Source organism: Gymnoscopelus microlampas (assembly GCF_963454915.1).
Source record: "Gymnoscopelus microlampas genome assembly, chromosome: 24".
Classification (NCBI taxonomy): domain Eukaryota; kingdom Metazoa; phylum Chordata; class Actinopteri; order Myctophiformes; family Myctophidae; genus Gymnoscopelus; species Gymnoscopelus microlampas.
Window position 1 is genome coordinate 16,197,716 of NC_139961.1, and position 19,068 is coordinate 16,216,783.

At 43.1% G+C, this 19,068-nt stretch overlaps 1 protein-coding gene across 1 annotated transcript in view; it reads left to right on the plus strand.

Moving 5' to 3' along the window:
- Positions 1-3,126, plus strand: part of LOC311041078 (lysine-specific demethylase 6A-like) — an 87,960-nt gene extending 84,834 nt beyond the window's left edge. Inside the window, exon 29 of the mRNA XM_084051518.1 lies at positions 780-3,126. Coding sequence (XP_083907644.1) covers positions 780-809 — 30 coding nt within the window. The 3' untranslated portion in view covers positions 810-3,126. The remainder of the gene's footprint in view (positions 1-779) is intronic.
- The last annotated feature ends 15,942 nt before the right edge of the window (positions 3,127-19,068 follow it).

The following is a 19,068-nucleotide window of genomic DNA, read 5'->3' on the forward strand; positions in this document are numbered from 1 at the left end:
TCTACTACTGTTGTACTGGTAGCTGACCAGTACAACCACAGTCTACTACTGTTGTACTGGTAGCTGACCAGTGGCTGGTGAATTGTTTATAGATTTATTTTTTTAAGGATCCCCATTAGTCTACACCGTAGTGGAGACCATTCTTCCTGCGGTCAAAAAAACCCCATCACAATACAAATCATAAAATGCAGTACAGAATGTTCAATGTGCAGACCAGGTCTGATTTAGACCAGGTTTGTCTGCCTGAAAACAACAACAATCTATTGTGATTTCCTTTATGATTATTGCTTCAAATGATGGGGGGGGGCACACACATTCCAGTATACAATGTCTTCTTGTACTGAAGAAGCCATTGCATTACAGTTTTCCTTATAGGGATATTTCACTTTCAAACATGTTTGGGCTCATTTAAAGGTCTACTCTGGCTTTTCTGAGCCAGATTGGACCATTGTTACTCTGAAAAAATATTTGAAAAAACGAAACGCATTAGAAGAACAATATCAGTCACCAGAACCAAGGACATGTGTTTTCAATTAATCTAACATGGTTAAAATGGAGTTTGAAGTTACAATGGGTTTGTATAGGGAGGGGTGTGGCTGATAAAATCAATATCAAATATCTAAATACTGAATCTAGCAACTTAAAAACTGCATGGTGTGCTCACAAAAAACAGATGAAATGACCCCAAACAAGTTTGAAAGGGAAATATCTTAAGTGCACTGGTTCTGGGCAGCTGTTTAACTGCATGTGCTGATTAATGTTTTGTCTGTCTCCTCCAGGCCCCTCCTCTTCATACATCATCATCTTGACATTAGACCACACCCCCATCATCTTCTTCTGTGGAGCCATCGAAAACCCAATTTACAGAAAGTTGTATTTTTTAAGAAAACAGACAGACAGAACTGACAAACATAAAAAAAAAAAAAAAGAACACCCAGAAACAAACAGCAACGGACCATTTCTGATATTCAGGAAAGCCAAGGCCGTCTTTACTACCCCCACCCTCTCCCCAACCCCCTCCACATGGCTCGTCTCCATAGCGACGGCTTGGAGGCAGCAGCGGCCAGAAGCGTCTGTGTGTGTCTATGCAAACCCCGTTTCCAAGTGCTGTGGGTACCCCCAACCACCACGGGGGGCGCCGCCGAGCACTCTTAACCCAATACCGGACTCTTAAAAGCCTGATAGGCTCTCTGCACAGCGGCCATATTGGAAAGAAATTGGACCTCCTTCCTTACTTCCTTCACAGCTGTTGCCAATGATGCTAATGAAGGCCCATGTTCCATCCATTTCTGGTCAAAGGGTGCTGATGTTGTGCATGTTGGCTCACTGGAAACAATGCTTCACCAGGTATCCTTGTGGTTCCTTGAAGGGGTTCCAATTGGCCCCTTACTGGTGTGTAACTCGGAGAGTTTACAAATGGAATCAAATGGACCCGTAAGTGTCCATTTGGTTCAATTTATACACTCTCAGTTAAGGGGGTCCTTGAAATAAAAACGTTTGAGAACCACTGTGCTACACTAAATAGAACAGAGCCTTCATTAGTATAATTGGTAACACCTGTGAAGGTAGGAAGAGGACGAGGCCCGATTTCTTTCCAATATGGCTGTGCATAGAGCCTATTTATGCTCGAGCGTGCAACGGCGTATTGCGGCGAGAGCGGCCCAGAAAATACGAGACCTACGGGGCTCACAATGCTCACATTTTGAGCCCCGTAGGTCCCGCGTATTTTCGGTGCGCGACGCCATCGTGCGACGGAAGTATGAACCCGGGCTGAACTCTTCCTATCCTCCTGAAACGACTACAATGTTTCTGCCCCGCCCCCCACCCCCTGATTGAATGGACGATTTGATCACAAACTGTCTGGTGGGGGAAGGGGGGAGGGCTGGATTGTTGATGCTTAATGAAAATGTTTTTTGTAGATAATGAACTGTCACAACTGGCAACAACAACCCTGGAAAATACTACTGACTTGACAACCTCTGTCTCTCTCTGTCTGTCTCTCTCTCACTCTGTGTCTGTCTCTCTATCTGTCTCTGTCACTCTCTTTTTCTCACTATTTCACTCTCTCACTCTGTCTCTCTGTCTCTCTCTAGTATTCTGTATCCTGTTAACCACTTCCAGTCCCTATTTGGTGCATGCCTTGTTGTAGGCGAGGTGTTTCAAAGATGATCCAAATTTACGAACATTTACAAAACAACTTCTTTTTTTTCCCAAACCGTGGAAATAGCCGATGTAAACGCTTGTAGATCGGCTATTTTCACCACAAGACAGCATCGTATGAGTACGTTTGATACAGGGCTTTAAGTGGTTAAAAGGGATAAAATATCAACTTCCCCCTTTTTTGTTTCATTGGATTCTCCCAAGATTTTCTCCCTTATTTTTGTCCTCCTGAAGCCCGATTTATGCTAGACGACCAACAAGCTCACAACACGTTGCGTCCGCAACGTGTTGTTAGCTTGTAGGTCGTCTATTTTCGGTGCACGGCACCGTCGTGCGACAAAGTATAAATTAGGCTTTAAGGGGCACTAGCCTGGTCTTCTTCTATGGTAGATAAGGAGCACTAGCCTGGTCTTCTTCTATGGTAGATAGAACTTTGAAGACTTTTTGGACAGTAAAAATCTATAAAAAAATGTAATGTGAAGAGTTTAGGTGATTCTTTTTCTTTCTTTTTCTTTTTTTTACAGCTTTGTTTTATCTCTGTCTCGTTCTTTTTGCAACTACGATGTTGAGTTTTTGTTTTTTGTTTCTTAGGTAAAAAAAAGGAAAAATTTAGAAAAAAAAATGTACTAGCCAAGTCACAAAGAAAAATGGGTTGCACACGGACTTACGGAATAAAAGTTTAATTTGTGATTTTGTTTTGTTATGTTTCTAATCTTGATGTAAATTTACACTATTTATAAATACATATTTATTGCTTGAAAATATTTGTTGAATGGAATGCTGTTATTTTTTCCAGAGTACCTGCCATTAAAATTTGAAGGAGTTTTGTAATTTTAACACGACTCCTCTTACATTTTCTATATATGAATAAAAACTGCTTAGCGAGCATTGTACAGAAACGGACATTTAAAAATTGTTTTATTGTTTGAAGAATGTTTTATGAGTCAATAAACACAAAAGTTGTCAAATTACCCTCGAAGTTGGCAGTTATCTGTGTTGAATGTTGGTGCATGAAGTCTGATAGTATTGTATTTTTTTTCTGTTCGCTATCTACCTTACAATTGGGATCTACAGTCATGCGCCACGACGGTTGTCTGTGGGCAACTTGCATCAGTGTTGCCACACTTGCGCGCCAGCAACAAGCAACCAGCTTCATCCAACAGCACCGCGCTGCGCACTGCGCATGCGTGGACGCACTTTCCCTAACCAATTACACGCCACTTCACGCTTACAACTCCTGGACATGGCAACCCCGCCAACCACGCCCCCCATCCAAATACTGTCTGTCTGTCTGACTCTTTGAGAGGGTTGAACGCAGCGCGCGCCGTCTCGCTGGGCTGAGGGTGCTGCTTCTCACTTTGCTTTCGTTTTCGGTTTGCGTCTGGAAACACTGTTGCTCTCACTTTTGGTTTGCGTCTCCAAAACATCTACAGCCCACTTCACGAGAGCCTCGCGCCAGCGACTAGACGGAAGGGTCGCGTAGCGACCCGCACCTCTAGTAAATTACATTTACCTAATAGAGCCTGCCTGCTTGCTCAGGGGATAAATTGAATCTTGACCATCAGGTCAAAATGCGTGTCAGATCCTGTGTGTAGGCGAGACATGACCTTTGACATGATGTAAATGTCTCAGAAGAGCAGGGAGACGAAATAGAACCGCCCCAATTTTATAAGCAGATACCATGCAAATTGGACAAAATACAATTGTATTCATTAAAAAAAAGTTACATAGTGCCACTTTAAGTTGCGTGCTGGTGTTGCGTGCTGAAAATAGCCGATCAACATAAGCTCACAGCGCATTGTGAGCTTGTAGAGCTGCCATTTTCAGGGAGTGACGCGGTGCTCAACCAGGTGTAAATTGGACATTACATTTTTGATCGAATACTTTATTAACAGTTTGCAAATAGTACAGTGGTACGATTTATACAATGGTGCTAAAAAGATAACACAAAAAGCCCTAAAGGCTTTTTTTGTGGTCCTGTGTATTCAATTCATCGAGACATTTAAAGACATAATAATTTGCAAGACATCAACACTAGTAGCAATGAGTTTTTTTGATATGTACAGTAAACAGTTGGGGGGTGTGGGGGTAATTTCTGGCTTAGACTATAAACCAGGTACAAATCGCACATCCTTGAAAAATACATATCACACCGTAGATTTTATTTTTAACATCAATGTATTGAAATGTAGAAATGTTCCAGAAGAATTTGAAAACATTTGAGATTTTTTCAAAGAAAATAGTGAAAATTGCCGATCTATAAGCTCAAAACGCGTCTCATCGTAACGCGTTGCTGAGCTTGTAGGTCAGCTATTTTTATTGGCGATTAGATCGTGTTAAAATATAGATAAAGATGAAGAAATACAAAAAATAAAGGGATACAAATCATTACAGGAGGCATTGAAAGGAGCAAAAGAAAAAGTAGGGCATTCCTTTATGAAAAAACTATGGCCGTCAAAGTTAACTTGATTAATCGCAATTAACTCACTGTTATGTTAATCACAATTAATTATTTTAATCACAATTAATCGCATATGTTTTTTTATTTTAGTCATTTGGCCTATTTGTAGTTTAGAACACAGCTCTCTATGTCAGTGAGCATGCTACTTATGTTTTGCTGTTATGTGTTGTGGATTTCCATGGTCATTGTAGATGTTACAGTACCTTTACTGTTGTTATCCCACAACTCATTAGGCATTACATGCATTTCTTCAGCTACGTTCAATAGGGAGCTAAATGCTACTAGTAGATTGGAATGTAACATTTGATGGTTTCTTTTGACTTTTTAATTGATTTCCACTAATAAATAAACATTATTTTGCAAATAGCAAGCACATTTTTCCACTCCCATGTTAATAGGGGTATACAATACTTGAAAAATATACCTCTACAGTACATTAGAACAGATAAGAAACGGATGACTTATTTGCGATTAATCGTTATAGGCTCTATTCACAGCAGCCATATTATCACTTCCTTCCCAGGTGTTACCAATGATACTAATGAAGGCTCTGTTCCATTTAGTGTAGCACAGTGGTTTCCACGACCCCCATAACTCTGAGAGTGTACAAATGGAACCAAATGGACCCGTAAGGGTCCATTTGGTTACATTTGTACACTCTCAGAGTTACACACCTGTAAGGGGCCATTTGGAAGGTTTCCAGTGAGCCAACATGCACAACATCAGCACCCTGACTCTGTTTGACCAGAATGGAACAGAGCCTTCATTAGTATCATTGGTAACACCTGTGAATGTCTTCATAATATGGCTGCTGTGAATAGAGCCTATTAAAGCACTAGAAAAAACACAAAAAGTGAAAATATGGAGATAAGAGGTTTATGCCCGACAGCAACGATATACAATATTGACATGTAGTGTAACTGGATGGATGGATGGATGGATACATTGATAGATAGATGGCTATATTGCCAGTAGGAGGCAGTGTGACTCCACATAGAACTGCTATGTCGATGTTAGCTCTACATGTGTGCGCAGCACTTTATTGTCTCCGCCAGGCCGAAAGGCATGACTATATTTTGCACCCTGTCCATCTGTCCGTCTGAAACTTTTCTATTTTACATGTTCCATCCTGATTGGCTAAGATTGGCTTCCAAAGTTTGCAGGAGTGCTCCGTTTTGAACAAAATGCCTCAAATCATGAACACAGCGTGCGACTTCCGTGAAATTTTGCGCGCAGATCCCCACTAGGTCAAGGAAGAAATGCCACGACTTGAATTTGAAAATTGAAATTTTCAAATCAGCCTCATGGTGACGCTATAACAGGCATATTAGAGAGATGCATTATCCCAATTTCCAACACAGAGATATCCTCTTTTAAGTGTTTTTGTTGCTCATAGAATTACATACACCAGGTAGGTTACAATGACCAATTTATAACTGGATATTCATAATCATTTGAAGTAATTCTGTGCATGTGATTAATTTGGATCTATATGGACAGTTGTGCATAGATGCCAGCCTAGTAGCTCCACAAGTAAAACCAGAATCATCAGGCCATAATTGATAGCCTAATTGTTACGACTTAGACAGGGGCCATTTTCGAATTGCACAAGTACAAGCAAGCACATGCGATTGATATGGGCACATTTCCTACTAATGATGACTCAACCAGGTAAACCAGTACAGTTTCCCTTGAAATTCCCATTTCTGTGGAAGTATTTAAGGGAGGTTTAAGTACATCAAGGTAAATACAGGCTTGTATTTGATGTATGATGAAGCATCAATGTTGTCAGTTACTTGGAAGGATGTCTGACTCGGAGTCGGATGTCCGACTTCCAAGTAACTGACAACATTGATGCGTCATCATACAGTACATCAAATAAAAGCCTGTATTTACCTTGATGTACTAAAACCTCCCTTAAATACACACTATGCTGTGTGCGTGTGTAAAACTGTCATCCTTGAGTTGAATTTCCTTTCTGTTGTCACGCACATTAACAGTATCCACCATCGATAAAATAAAATATAATACAAATACTTCACTTTCCTACATTACTAAATGCATGGTCATTACTAAATCATGTTTACCAATTTGCGTGATGATATCCAAAAATGTGTTTAATATAAGTCGCCGCTATAAAAGGCAGATGTGAAAAAAGCAGGGTAAGGGACAGGTCGATTTTTAAAGAAAAAAGGTCCGTGGAGGTATTTTTTCAATACCTCCACGGACCACCAGTTGAAAACCCATGATGTAGGCAACAGTGTAGTCACCGTAGTTAATAACTAGAAAAAGTGCTCCTCGGAGCACAGGTCTCCGCCAGGTCAGGTACGTTATTCTGGCCTCCTGGTGGCGCTATAATAGGCCATTGTGAAAATGGTGCCATTTATTCTTAGGTCTTTCACTGCAATCAGACACTGCATTCCTGATTTGAGGCATTTTGTTCCAAAAATGTGTTTTGCTAAATTAGACCAGCTGGTGGCGCTATAACAGGCCAATGTTAAAAGGGTGGCATTTCTACCTCGGCTTAGTGGGAATGTGCGTGTGAAATTTCACGGAAATCGCAAGCTAGATAGTTTGAGGCAGTTTGTTCAAAACGGACCAATCCTGCAAACTTTGGAAGCCAACATTAACCAATGAGGATGGAATATGGGAAATCGGAAAGATCAGGGTTGATCACATGACTATAGAGATACTGTGTACTGATTTGCATGACGTTTGGTTAAAAACTGTAGGAGTAATGTGAAAAAATGGGTTTTGCACAAATCGGCCTCCTGGTGGCGCTATAACAGGCCCATGTGAAAAATGAGGCAGAGGTTCTGAATTGGCATCCAGGGAGTGTGTGTGCACAGTTTCACAGCGACCGGGCCAACGGTGCCGGAGATTTGGTGGTAACACACGGACACACAAACACACGGATACACGGACACACGGACACACACACGGACGGGGGGTAAAACATACTCTCTCGCCATGCCTTTCGGCCTGGCGGAGACAATTATGGGATTCAAGGGGTTTGGTTTCCCACATGTACGTTTAGAACACTGTCCATTCTGCTACCACTACAGACACTACACTGTGCATTTAGCAAGACTGACTACAGTAATACAGTAATGTTCTAATCAATGTGGAAAGCAAAACATCGGACATATTATCAGTTTTAAATGTCATGTTGTTGTATTTGATGGGGAGGGTTAGGGGTGTCAAGATAACACTAATTTCACGATACATACATGATGTTGGGCATATGATATCGATATGATACATTATTAATGTTCTTTTCTCATGTATCATCAACATTGGCCATCATCTTTAGTTTAAAATAACAAAAAATGAGTGCTTATAAAGCACTTTAAAAAACAATTACAAAGTGCTTTGTACACACAAATAAATACATTTGTGCAAGCTTAAGGTAGAAGTGAAGTTCTCACTAACTATAAACCCATTGTTTCAGAGGACAGATAGACACTAATATAACAAACATAATATATAATATAATATAACACTGCATAACTATAAATTCCACAAACCTCATATTTTTGTCATCTGGACTTTACGAACCAAGTGCAGCCTAGTTATTTCCAACAGCTAAAAAAAAATCTACAATACCAGATACAGTATAATACCATGTAAACAATCTTAGATTATATGTAGGCCTATTTGAGAGTGCAGACTGGCATAACTGCTTTGATGCATGTCACGTTAACGAGCATCAACGAGCATCAGCTGACACACAACACCTCCCCTCTGCAGTGCTTTAAACTGAAAGTGACTGGAGTCTGTTTCATTTCTCTCCAAAATAGCTTGAATATGATGGAAGACATGATTAATAATTACTGTGATTATGATAAGCTTTACATTTCGTATCATATACCATACAGTAAGAACTCCTATAACTTTCACCAGCAAAAAAAGTAAAGAAAAGAAAAATAATTAAAAAAAATATTACGATACAGTATGACATCTTGACAATACCTATCCTATCGTCACATTTTAATACCACGATAGGCTATATCGTGGGACAATATATCGTGACACTCCTATAGGCGGGGAGGGTTAATCTTTTTTTTTTAATCACTTGGGGAGGGTCATTGATTTTTTCTTTAGTCAAAGGGAGGGTCATGGCATTTTAGATCAGGGCACATACATTTTCTCCAGGGGTACCCTTCTTTAAAAATCGACCTGTCCCTTACCCTGCTTTTTTCACATCTGCCTTTTATAGCGCCGACTTATATTAAACACATTTTTGGATATTATCACGCAAATTGGTACACATGATCTCTATAATCATGTGATCAAGACGGATCTGTTTGATTTTTCATGTTCCATCCTGATTGGCTAAGATTGACATCTAAAGTTTGCAGGAGTGGCCCGTTTTGAACAAAATGCCGCAAATCATGAACGCACTGTCCGATTGCAGTGAAACTTTGAACGCACATTCGCACTATGTTGAGGAACAAATGCCACCCTTTCAACATTGCCCTATTATAGTGCCAGCAGGAGGCCGATTTTTACAAAACTTTTATTTCATTTCATCATGCAAATCAGTACACATTATCTCTATAGTCAAGTGATCAAGACGGATCCGTCCGATTTTTCACATTCCATCCTGATTGGTGAATTCAGACCATTGCTGGCCCCCACTAACCTACCTGACCTGGCGGAGACCTGTGTTCCGAGGAGCACTTTTTCTAGTTTATCTTGTGGCAGAGCCACAATACAGACCAGTACAAGTGCAATAAGTCACCGTTAAGAGCCACTGTTGTTGATGCATTACAGTGGGTCCAGGAACCCAGCAGACAATGTAGCTGTAGAACCACAAGCCACACAGAACCTACACTGTATGCCAGGTCCACAACCCACCAGAACCTACTCTGTATGCCAGGTCCATAACCCACCAGAACCTACTCTGTATGCCAGGTCCATAACCCACCAGAACCTACACTGTATGCCAGGTCCATAACCCACCAGAACCTACTCTGTATGCCAGGTCCATAACCCACCAGAACCTACTCTGTATGCTAGGTCCATAACCCACCAGAACCTTTTAATTTTAATTTTATTTGAAATGTTTTATGGTCATGATTCACAAGGAGCCTAGGTGGCTTGGTTCCAGACTTAAAATAATTTACATACATATGTTTGGATACCTCAATGGGGGGAATGAATGGGGTTTCTATCGGTGGCACCACAAAATGGCCGCCACTGCTATGCCCTATAGCAGACGGGCCAGTTCAGCAGCCTGCTTCCCGCACATTTGGGTTTGGTCGCCCTTTAAATCAAATTGTTACCATGCATTTACCCCAGTCTCATCATTCCACCTCATGTCATGTGAACAAATATGGCCACCAGCAGAGACCCAGTAGCCAGATGTAGCTGCTTTCTTCCCCACAGGATCTACACTGACTACTGAGCAACTGCTAGGCACACAATGGCTCCTCAGTGACCACCTGTAGCCACGATGGCCGCCCGTTGGCTGTATTCCCCTTGCGCCCAAGACAAACAATAGAGAATGAAAAGCAAGGCACGCCATCTCTGTCAATATCTGTGTGACATAGGTGGCCACCTCTTAATGGGGTGACCAGAAGGTTGTGAGTATTAATTCCAATGGGAGAAGTGAACATGAACATAGTTAGTGTCCATCAAACTTGATTATAAAACGTAATCGATGCAATATTAGATTTTCAAAAAGTACAAAAAAATAGATCTTCGAGCTCAAGCTGATAGATCTGCCATTTTTGCGCTTTTTTGAGCATCATCAACTAGAATTTTGGCGATCATTTTGGCGATTTGTAAATAAAAAAAGGTGTTTTTTTCTTTTTATATATCTTAAAAATATGATACATTCATGATTGATTGATAGAGTAATCGATAGTTTCAGAACAGTTTGCTGTCTCATTAATTAAACATTTGAATCACATTCAGCTAAAAGGATGTCCTCCCAACTGAAAACCAAAACGTATTGGTGCTTTGCTTTTGTGAGTCTCGTCCAGCGTCCATTTGGGAGGGGAGATGGTTCAGCGTCTCTCTCTCTCTCTCTCTCTGATTGGTCCGTTTGCTGTCGGACGCAACGTCCTAGGCGGACCTGGAAGAAAAAAAGGAATCAGAACGAGAATGAGGCTGAAGCAGAATTGTTTTACTCACACATGATGATACTGGTATACGCTATATACGCAGTATACTCAAAATCGAAATTTTGAAAAAAAATAGTACACCCTCTGTAACCACAAGAATTAGCGTACCTGACACGCTGGAGGAGCTTGACTTCCTGTTCCTCCTGTGTGTGTGTGTGTGTGTGTGTGTGTGTGTGTGTGTGTGTGTGTGTGTGTGTGTGTGTGTGTGTGTGTGTGTGTGTGTGTCCTGGGCATGACGTTAAACTGCCCCGTTGTAACTACCATCGTCAATGTAGTAGGTGCAGTGTGGATGCATTTGCAACTTCTGTGAACTATATGTAGCTTGCATACAAGAAGGCACTTCTCACCGGTGGAATCTACCAACAGCCGACGCTACCTGGCGGCCCCTCCCGTGAACAGCTACCGGAAAGAGAGGCAATAGAGCCTGCGATATGTCCGTCCGCTGTCGGAATAGCAATGGGTGGACTTCCAGGCCCATGAGAACAACTACAGAGAGCGCTTTAGCACCAAGCTGTTTATGTGATCCAGCCTAGGACACACATACCCACGGATTGGTTGTTGGAGGGTTTCAACAACTTGGAATGCCCAAAGACGGGGCAGAAAGGCTGGTTAAAGTATTGTGCTGTCTCTGCTGCCAGATATGGTGGAGCCGCCACTACTTGTTCCCATGGAGTGCTGAGTGACATGCGTGTTGTATCATGAGGACATAGCCATGAGTTTGTGAATGTAACCTTTACTGCACCTAAAATATTTGTGTCCCTGTATGCTTTCCCTGTGTGTGGACATAAATAAATGGTTAAACTGTGTGTGTGTGTGTGTGTGTGTGTGTGTGTGTGTGTGTGTGTGTGTGTGTGTGGGGGGTTACCCGCGAGGCGGGCTGAGCCGAGTCAAGACATTTTTACTTTATTGGCGGGCGGGTTTGGCCCCATTATAACTAACCCTATCCCTAACACACTAATCCGAACCTCACACTACCTAATGGTCGGAATCATGAGCAGACCCGGTCAAATAATGTATGACATCTTTAAAAATGATTAAATATTATTTTTTTGACAGACTGAAAATAAATCTTTTTATATTATACGGATATACTCCTTTACTATTAGGCCTAGATCTAATGCTGATTCATTAGGTAAATGCATATTGTTAAGTAATTGACGTCCTGCGAACGGATGCCACGAAAGCGGCAAGCGCCAAACGGGAAGCGACCACAACAACAACAACAAAGTGAACAGAGAGGAGAATGAATGACGAGGGACTGACAATGGAAGATCAGGTGCAGAATCAAAGAGTGCGAGAGAAATTACGGACAGGAGAGTACACAGTCAAAAGAAAAGAAGGTCAGGCTGCTAAATCTCAAGTTTGGGGCAAATTCTGTGAGGTTGTGAATGCGGAGGACAACAACAGCATCAGTTACGTGAAGTGTAATTCCTGTGATAAGGTATATAAACATGACAGCCACAGCTCTGGAACATCCAACATGAAGAGACATGTCTGTGGAGGAGCTAATAAGAAGGATTCATCACAAAGTGCTACAGTATAACCGGGTTCCTACAAAATACAAAAGTTCCAGCACAAGCCAAGTCTGATGCATCTGTTGTGCTGTGAAGATCTGCGCCCCTTTGATATTGTATCAGGCGATGGATTCCGTGGACTAGTCCAGGGTCTTATAATATATATAACATAGGTGCACGTTAGGGGCATGTTAGCCTGCCCCAGCGCGTCTGATATCTGGTCAAGAGCGGAGGATTCAAAATTTCCGGTGAAAACAACCGGTGAAAACAAATGGTTCACCGATCTGTGCACCCACCCCCGCCCTGTGCCCCTCTTCCTCCCCCAATGTGCAGCATTGAGAGCCCTGACGTCACAACATTTGGAGCGACGTCCACTGCACTCTGGTTGGTTGGGGAAATGAAAGATTGACTCCCACTTCCTATGCCAGGAATGTGAACAGCTTGGTCCAGGCTCTTATTTTTGAGCAAAACGCCAAAGCGACGGCCAAAAAAAAGAAATCCTTTCAAAAGAGGTGAATAACGCTCTGGATTGTGGCATTGCAATTACCACCGATATGTGGACTGATGATTACAATAAACAAGCCTAGAATGCATTTACGGGTCACCCAATGAAGATTGGAAACGTAAGAGTTGCGTCATAACGGCAGCTTAATTTGACTCAACCCTCAGAAAGACAGCCCTCAACCTTAACAAGCGAATCGTCAAAGAGCTACATGACCTCGGGATTGACGCTGATCGCTTATCAAAAGTCATGTTTGTGAGTGACCAGGGAGACAATATTTAAGCTGCCCTCTGTAGCTACAAGTGGACGCCATGCACAGCCCATGTAATCAACATTGTCCTCAAACACACATTTGATGTCAAGGCGGACAGCATACATGCAAGATGTCAGTCTTGTAATTGACAAATGCAATAGCCTTGTGATCTCATGAAATCTAGTATCGTAAACCTCCCTCACGCTGTTATACAGGAGTGTGAAACCAGGTGGAACGGTAAAGTTGCAATGATGCAGTCAGTGAGCAAACATTACCGTGAAATTCAGCAAGCCATGGAAGAGAAGGATCAGCAGGACAGACTGGAAGGCATTCAGCTGGACTTGTTGAACACAATCACTGAGTTATTGTTGCTCTCTGAAACTGCGAGTGAAGAGCTGGAAGACGACAAGTATCCAAACATTGAACTAGTGGTGCTTTGGTTTTACAAACTTAAGAAAACTACGAGCCACACTGCAGTGATCCGGAGTACATGGTTTATATTCGAGCACGGGCAATGCAGCTCTTAAACGAGAAACTGTCCATCAGTGTCACCCAGAAGTTTGAAACGTTTCTTTGTCCAAGTTTCAAGTCACTCAAGATATTTCTAGCTGATGAGAGAAACGCTGTCTACAACGAGGCCAGACTACTTGTCAGGGAATTTGACAGAGCAACTACGCCACCAGGTGTCCAAACCAAGGGCCAAGGCTTGGATATTTACGATGAGGCCAACACGGAAGCTTATGAATGGCCAGAGTGGCGCTGTTTTACCCTGCGCCGACCTGCGGTGTCAGAAAGAATTTATTTTAACTTAAGTGAATGGGTTTTTTGACAAACTTTAGACTAGATTTTCTTACCATAATAAAAATTGTCATAAATTCTATATGCTTCCAGTCGCTAGTTTCAAGTCTCCTTTCAATCATCAGGATATGCGTTTTGCTAAATTATGGTCCCATTTATTTTCAAATTGACGATAAAGTAGGCTATTCTCTAGGAGGGGCGGGATGATTTGATTGACAAGCTACACAACCAATAGCATTCTTTCCCCGCCCCCGCTCTTGATTGACAAGCTACCCAACCAATAATGGTCTGGTCGCATTCTGCAGGATATGACGCAATATGACGCGATATTGAAAGATGGCGGACCTACACTTGGAACAATCGGCTTCATTTTCGGTCTGTAGAAAGCAGGGGAGTGGCTTTGTCCATTAATTTTTTACAGCCTATGGTCCAACCAGGGGATCACAGTTCTATATAGTCATTAAAGATCATCAAATCATGAACGCATCGTCCGATTGCGGTCAAACTTTGCACACACATTCACACTATGTTGAGGAACAAATGCCACCCTTTTAACATTGGCCTGTTATAGTGCCACCAGCAGGTTTAATTTGGCAAAACACATTTGCAAAACACACAAAATGCCGCAAATCATGAATGCAGTGTCCGATTGCCGTGCAAGGCCTAAGAAGAAATGGCACCCTTTTCACATTGGCCTATTATAGCGCCACCAGGAGGCCACAATAAACTACCTGACCTGGCGGAGACCTGTGCTCCCAGGAGCACTTTCTCTAGTTTAATATCATTTTATTTATGATAGAGATGGTATTTATTTTCTATTTTTATATGTAATGGTGCTGCTGAACGCATTAAAGCACAGTTGAACTTGAACCACTGAAAGCATTTGCACTTTGATGCAACACATTGTGAGCAATGTGATGTATATATATTAAACTTTGCTTTGTTTTGTTGGTATTTTTTAACATCTTTTGGAAATAGGCACACACACACACACACTGACCTACAAGGGTCTGTATCACTAGCTCATTCATTCATTCCTACCTCTGCCTTAAGTGATCTTTTACCTGATTGGCTCGTGCTCTAAGCCAATGACAGGGCCTCCTGCTGCCCATTCATAAAACCTGGGGTCAGTGAGTGTGACACGCTGTTCCCTCCTCTCACACTAAGTGCAACAACACACGCACGCATTCACGCACACTCATGCACGTACACACGCTTGCTCACACATACACACAGGCGTGCATACTTGCTCACACACACATACATGCCCGCACACACACACACACACACACACACACACACACACACACACACACACACACACACACACACACACACACACACACACATGTACACATAATTGACATAAAGTACATACTTGCTCACACACACGCATGCACGCTTGCTCACACACACACACACACACACACACACACACACTCACACACAAACGCACGCACGCACGCACGCACGCACGCACGCACGCACGCACGCACGCACGCACGCACGCACGCACGCACGCACACACATGCACAAACACGCACACACACACGCACGCACGCACGCATGCTTGCTCACACACACACACACACACACACACACACACACACACACACACACACACGCATTCACACAGACACACGCATTCACAAAACACACACTTGCTTATACTCACAAACTTGCACGCACTGTACTCACGCACATGTTCCTCTTTGTTTTTTCTTTACTTTAAATATTATTACCTACAGTATGATGCTACCATTGGCCACATTCTAGCTGAACAAAAATAGGTTTGACTCTGATGTACGTGTTCATAAGATGTAGCAAGAACAGAACAACGGTGAGCCTTGAACCTTGAACACACATTGTCTTCATTAAAGCACTGGTTGAAGCTGTGGTTCATATTGCTGACTGAATTGTGTCTGTGCATGCATAGGAACAGTGCATGGCTACAAGACAGAGAGCGAGAGAGAGAGAGAGAGAGAGAGAGAGAGAGAGAGAGAGAGAGAGAGAGAGAGAGAGACAGAGAGAGAGACAGAGAGAGAGAGAGAGAGAGAGAGAGAAAGAGAGAGAGGGGCAAACGTGTTAGTGTAGACAGATTTTTAGCGGTGCCAACCGCTCTACACTTGACTTTGTCTCCGCGTCCGTCCGTTGTCCGTCCGTCGTCCGTATGAGCCCAGGATGAGCACGGCAAAGAAGGAACACATACAAACACACGCGCACACACACACACACACACACACACACACACACACACACACACACACACACACACACACGGACTTGGAGATTGCCTATGCCATCTCTCCTCTCATTGGCCACACGTGCCACTGGTTATCAAAGAGGGGTCCAGGGACCCCCAGCGTATGTTATGTCCGTCCGCCCGTATGAGCACGGGATTTTAAACAGCTATAACTCCAGTTTGCATCATGCCACCAAGTCCAAATTCAGTATGTGGACTTAGACCACCAATAGGGACGAGCATGAATTGCTGAAGCCCTGCCCCCTCTGTCCAGGGACCCTCAGCGTATGTTATGTCCGTCCGCCCGTATGAGCACGGGATTTTAAACAGCTATAACTCCAGTTTGCAGCATGCCACCAAGTCCAAATTTGGTATGTGGACTTAGACCACCAATAGGGACGAGCATGAATTGCTGAAGCCCCGCCCCCTCTGTCTTCCCATTGGCTGGCCTTTAAACAGCCATAACTCAAGTTCGCAGCATGCTACAGAGTACAAATTTTGCACATGGAACCACCAATAGGGACGAACTGTAATTACTTAAGCCCCGCCCCCTCTGTCTGCCCATTGGCTGTGCTTTAAACAGCCATTATTCCAGTTTGCAGCATGCTACCAAGTACAAATTTGGTAAGTGGACTCAGACCACCAATAGGGACGAACTGAAATGAGTTAAGCCCCGCCCCAAAGGAACCGCTTCCTTCACACAGGGTGTGATTTTTTTTAAACAAAGCAGGAAAGACTGATGCTGTGTGGACATAGTATCTGTCTGTCTGTCTGCCTGCCTGCCTGCCTGCCTGCCTGCCTGCCTGCCTGCCTGCCTGCCTGCCTGCCTGCCTGCCTGCCTGCCTGCCTGCCTGTCTGTCTGTCTGTCTGTCTGTCTGTCTGTTTTGATGTCTGTCTGTCTGTCTGTCTGTCTGTCTGTCTGTCTGTCTGTCTGTCTGTCAGTTTTGATGTCTGTCTGTCTGTCCCTGTCTCTCTATCTCTCAGTCTCTCTTTTTAACTCTGCTCACATCTTGTGAGCTTGTAGATCGTCTATTTTCCGCTGTTAGATCTGATCAATGTTGAAGCATGTGGCACATACAGGCCTACTGAGGGTTTGATGGTGTCTTGTCGGCTTTTTTTTTTATTCAAAAGGGAGGGGGAGGGAGAAGTAGTAGAAAAAGTCAGGTGCTGTAGCATTGCCATGGAAACTCAGCATATCATTTAGCATATAGTACAATACTGTACAGCAGATGGAGAGAGAGAGAGCGCGAGAGAGAGAGAGAGAGAGAGAGAGAGAGAGAGAGAGAGACGCACGCACGCACGCACGCACGCACGCACGCACACACACACACACACACACACACACACACACACACACACACACAGACAGACAGACAGACAGACAGACAGACAGACAGACAGACAGACAGACAGACAGACAGACAGACAGACAGACAGACAGACAGACAGACAGACAGACAGACAGACAGACAGACAGACAGACAGACAGACATGACTGTGGGCCTATACTCAAGATATGAACTCTGTACTTACTAGCATACTAGCATTTCCAAAAGCACTATTAAAATCATTAATCACAGACAGACAGACAGACAGACAGACACACACCCATGTATCCAAACCTGGGGTCCCAGTCCCCCCTTGGGGGTCGCCAAAGATCACAGGGGAGACAGCATCGGTTTGGAGGTCGTCCAATATTTTAAACCTGTTGCACAAAATCATAACTTACTATTATGTAACAACTTTCAACCTGGCGTCCCTATTCTGGGCATGTCGTATTGCATACCTGCCAACGCTCCTGGATTCAGCAGGAGTCTCCTGCTTTTCAACCCTTTATACCAGGTGTCTTCAACAGGGGGTCCGGGACCCCTAGGGGGTCCTCAGAGCTACTATAGGGGGTCCGCCAAATCTTTGTGTGATAGGATTTAGTTTTTTACATTAACCACTTGAACCCTAGAATTCCTTTTCCGAGGGGAACATTAGCCGAAAATAGCAGATCTACAAGCTTGTACATCGGCTATTTTTGGCAAAGAGGCAATAGGTGTAGAGGGGAAAAATAGCAGACTAAGTAAAAAAAAACTTTAATCTGAAACACAATTTTATACAATATTGAGTAGGGGGTCCCTGCTTCATCTCTCTCTCAGCTAGGGGGTCCTTGGCCTGAAAACATTGAAGACCCCTGCTTTATACTGCTGTGCTCCTGGAGTGTAATTTCTCTTTCTAATCTCCTGGATTCTGGGATTTCTCTCATGTATACCTGGCAACACAACCCCGGAGGCAAACACCTTAACAAAGATTGCTAATTTATGAAGATCCGCCATACCAATTGGAGCCCCGAGAGGCAAAATGGTACACAAATCCTGCAAATGGTCTCCTAAGTGGGCAGATCTCGTTAACGTCCTGTTTACTGGTGCTAGATCCCGTGAGAGAGAGAGAGAGAGAGAGAGAGAGAGAGAGAGAGAGAGAGAGAGAGAGAGAGAGAGAGAGAGAGAGAGAGAGAGAGAGAGAGAGAGAGAGAGAGAGAGAGAGAGAGAGAGAGAGAGAGAGAGAGAGAGAGAGACACACACACACACACACACACACACACGCATCTGGTTTCTCCACTGGGTACAATCACATTCCAATCAACTATAGGGTTGTGAATCTTCATCATGGCTGATTCGATACGCATCATGATACACTGTAAACGATACGACACAATAACGGTACACTGAAGCCCCTGCCGATACGATGCTATACGATTCACCCCTGTTCACGATATGCGGTGCGATTTCATCATGATTTACTCATACACAATGCTATACGATGCTAAACGAAAAGAACGGGAAGTGTTGATAATATAGAATCAATATTCGGTTACTGCGTTGTCTATTCCTCGCTTCAAGTCAGTGGTGGAAAAAGTACTCAAATGTTTTACTTAAGTAAAAGTATCAATACTGTAAAGTAGGAGTACTCTGTTACAAGTAAAAGTTCGGAATTAAAAATTTACTTGAGTAAAAGTACAAAA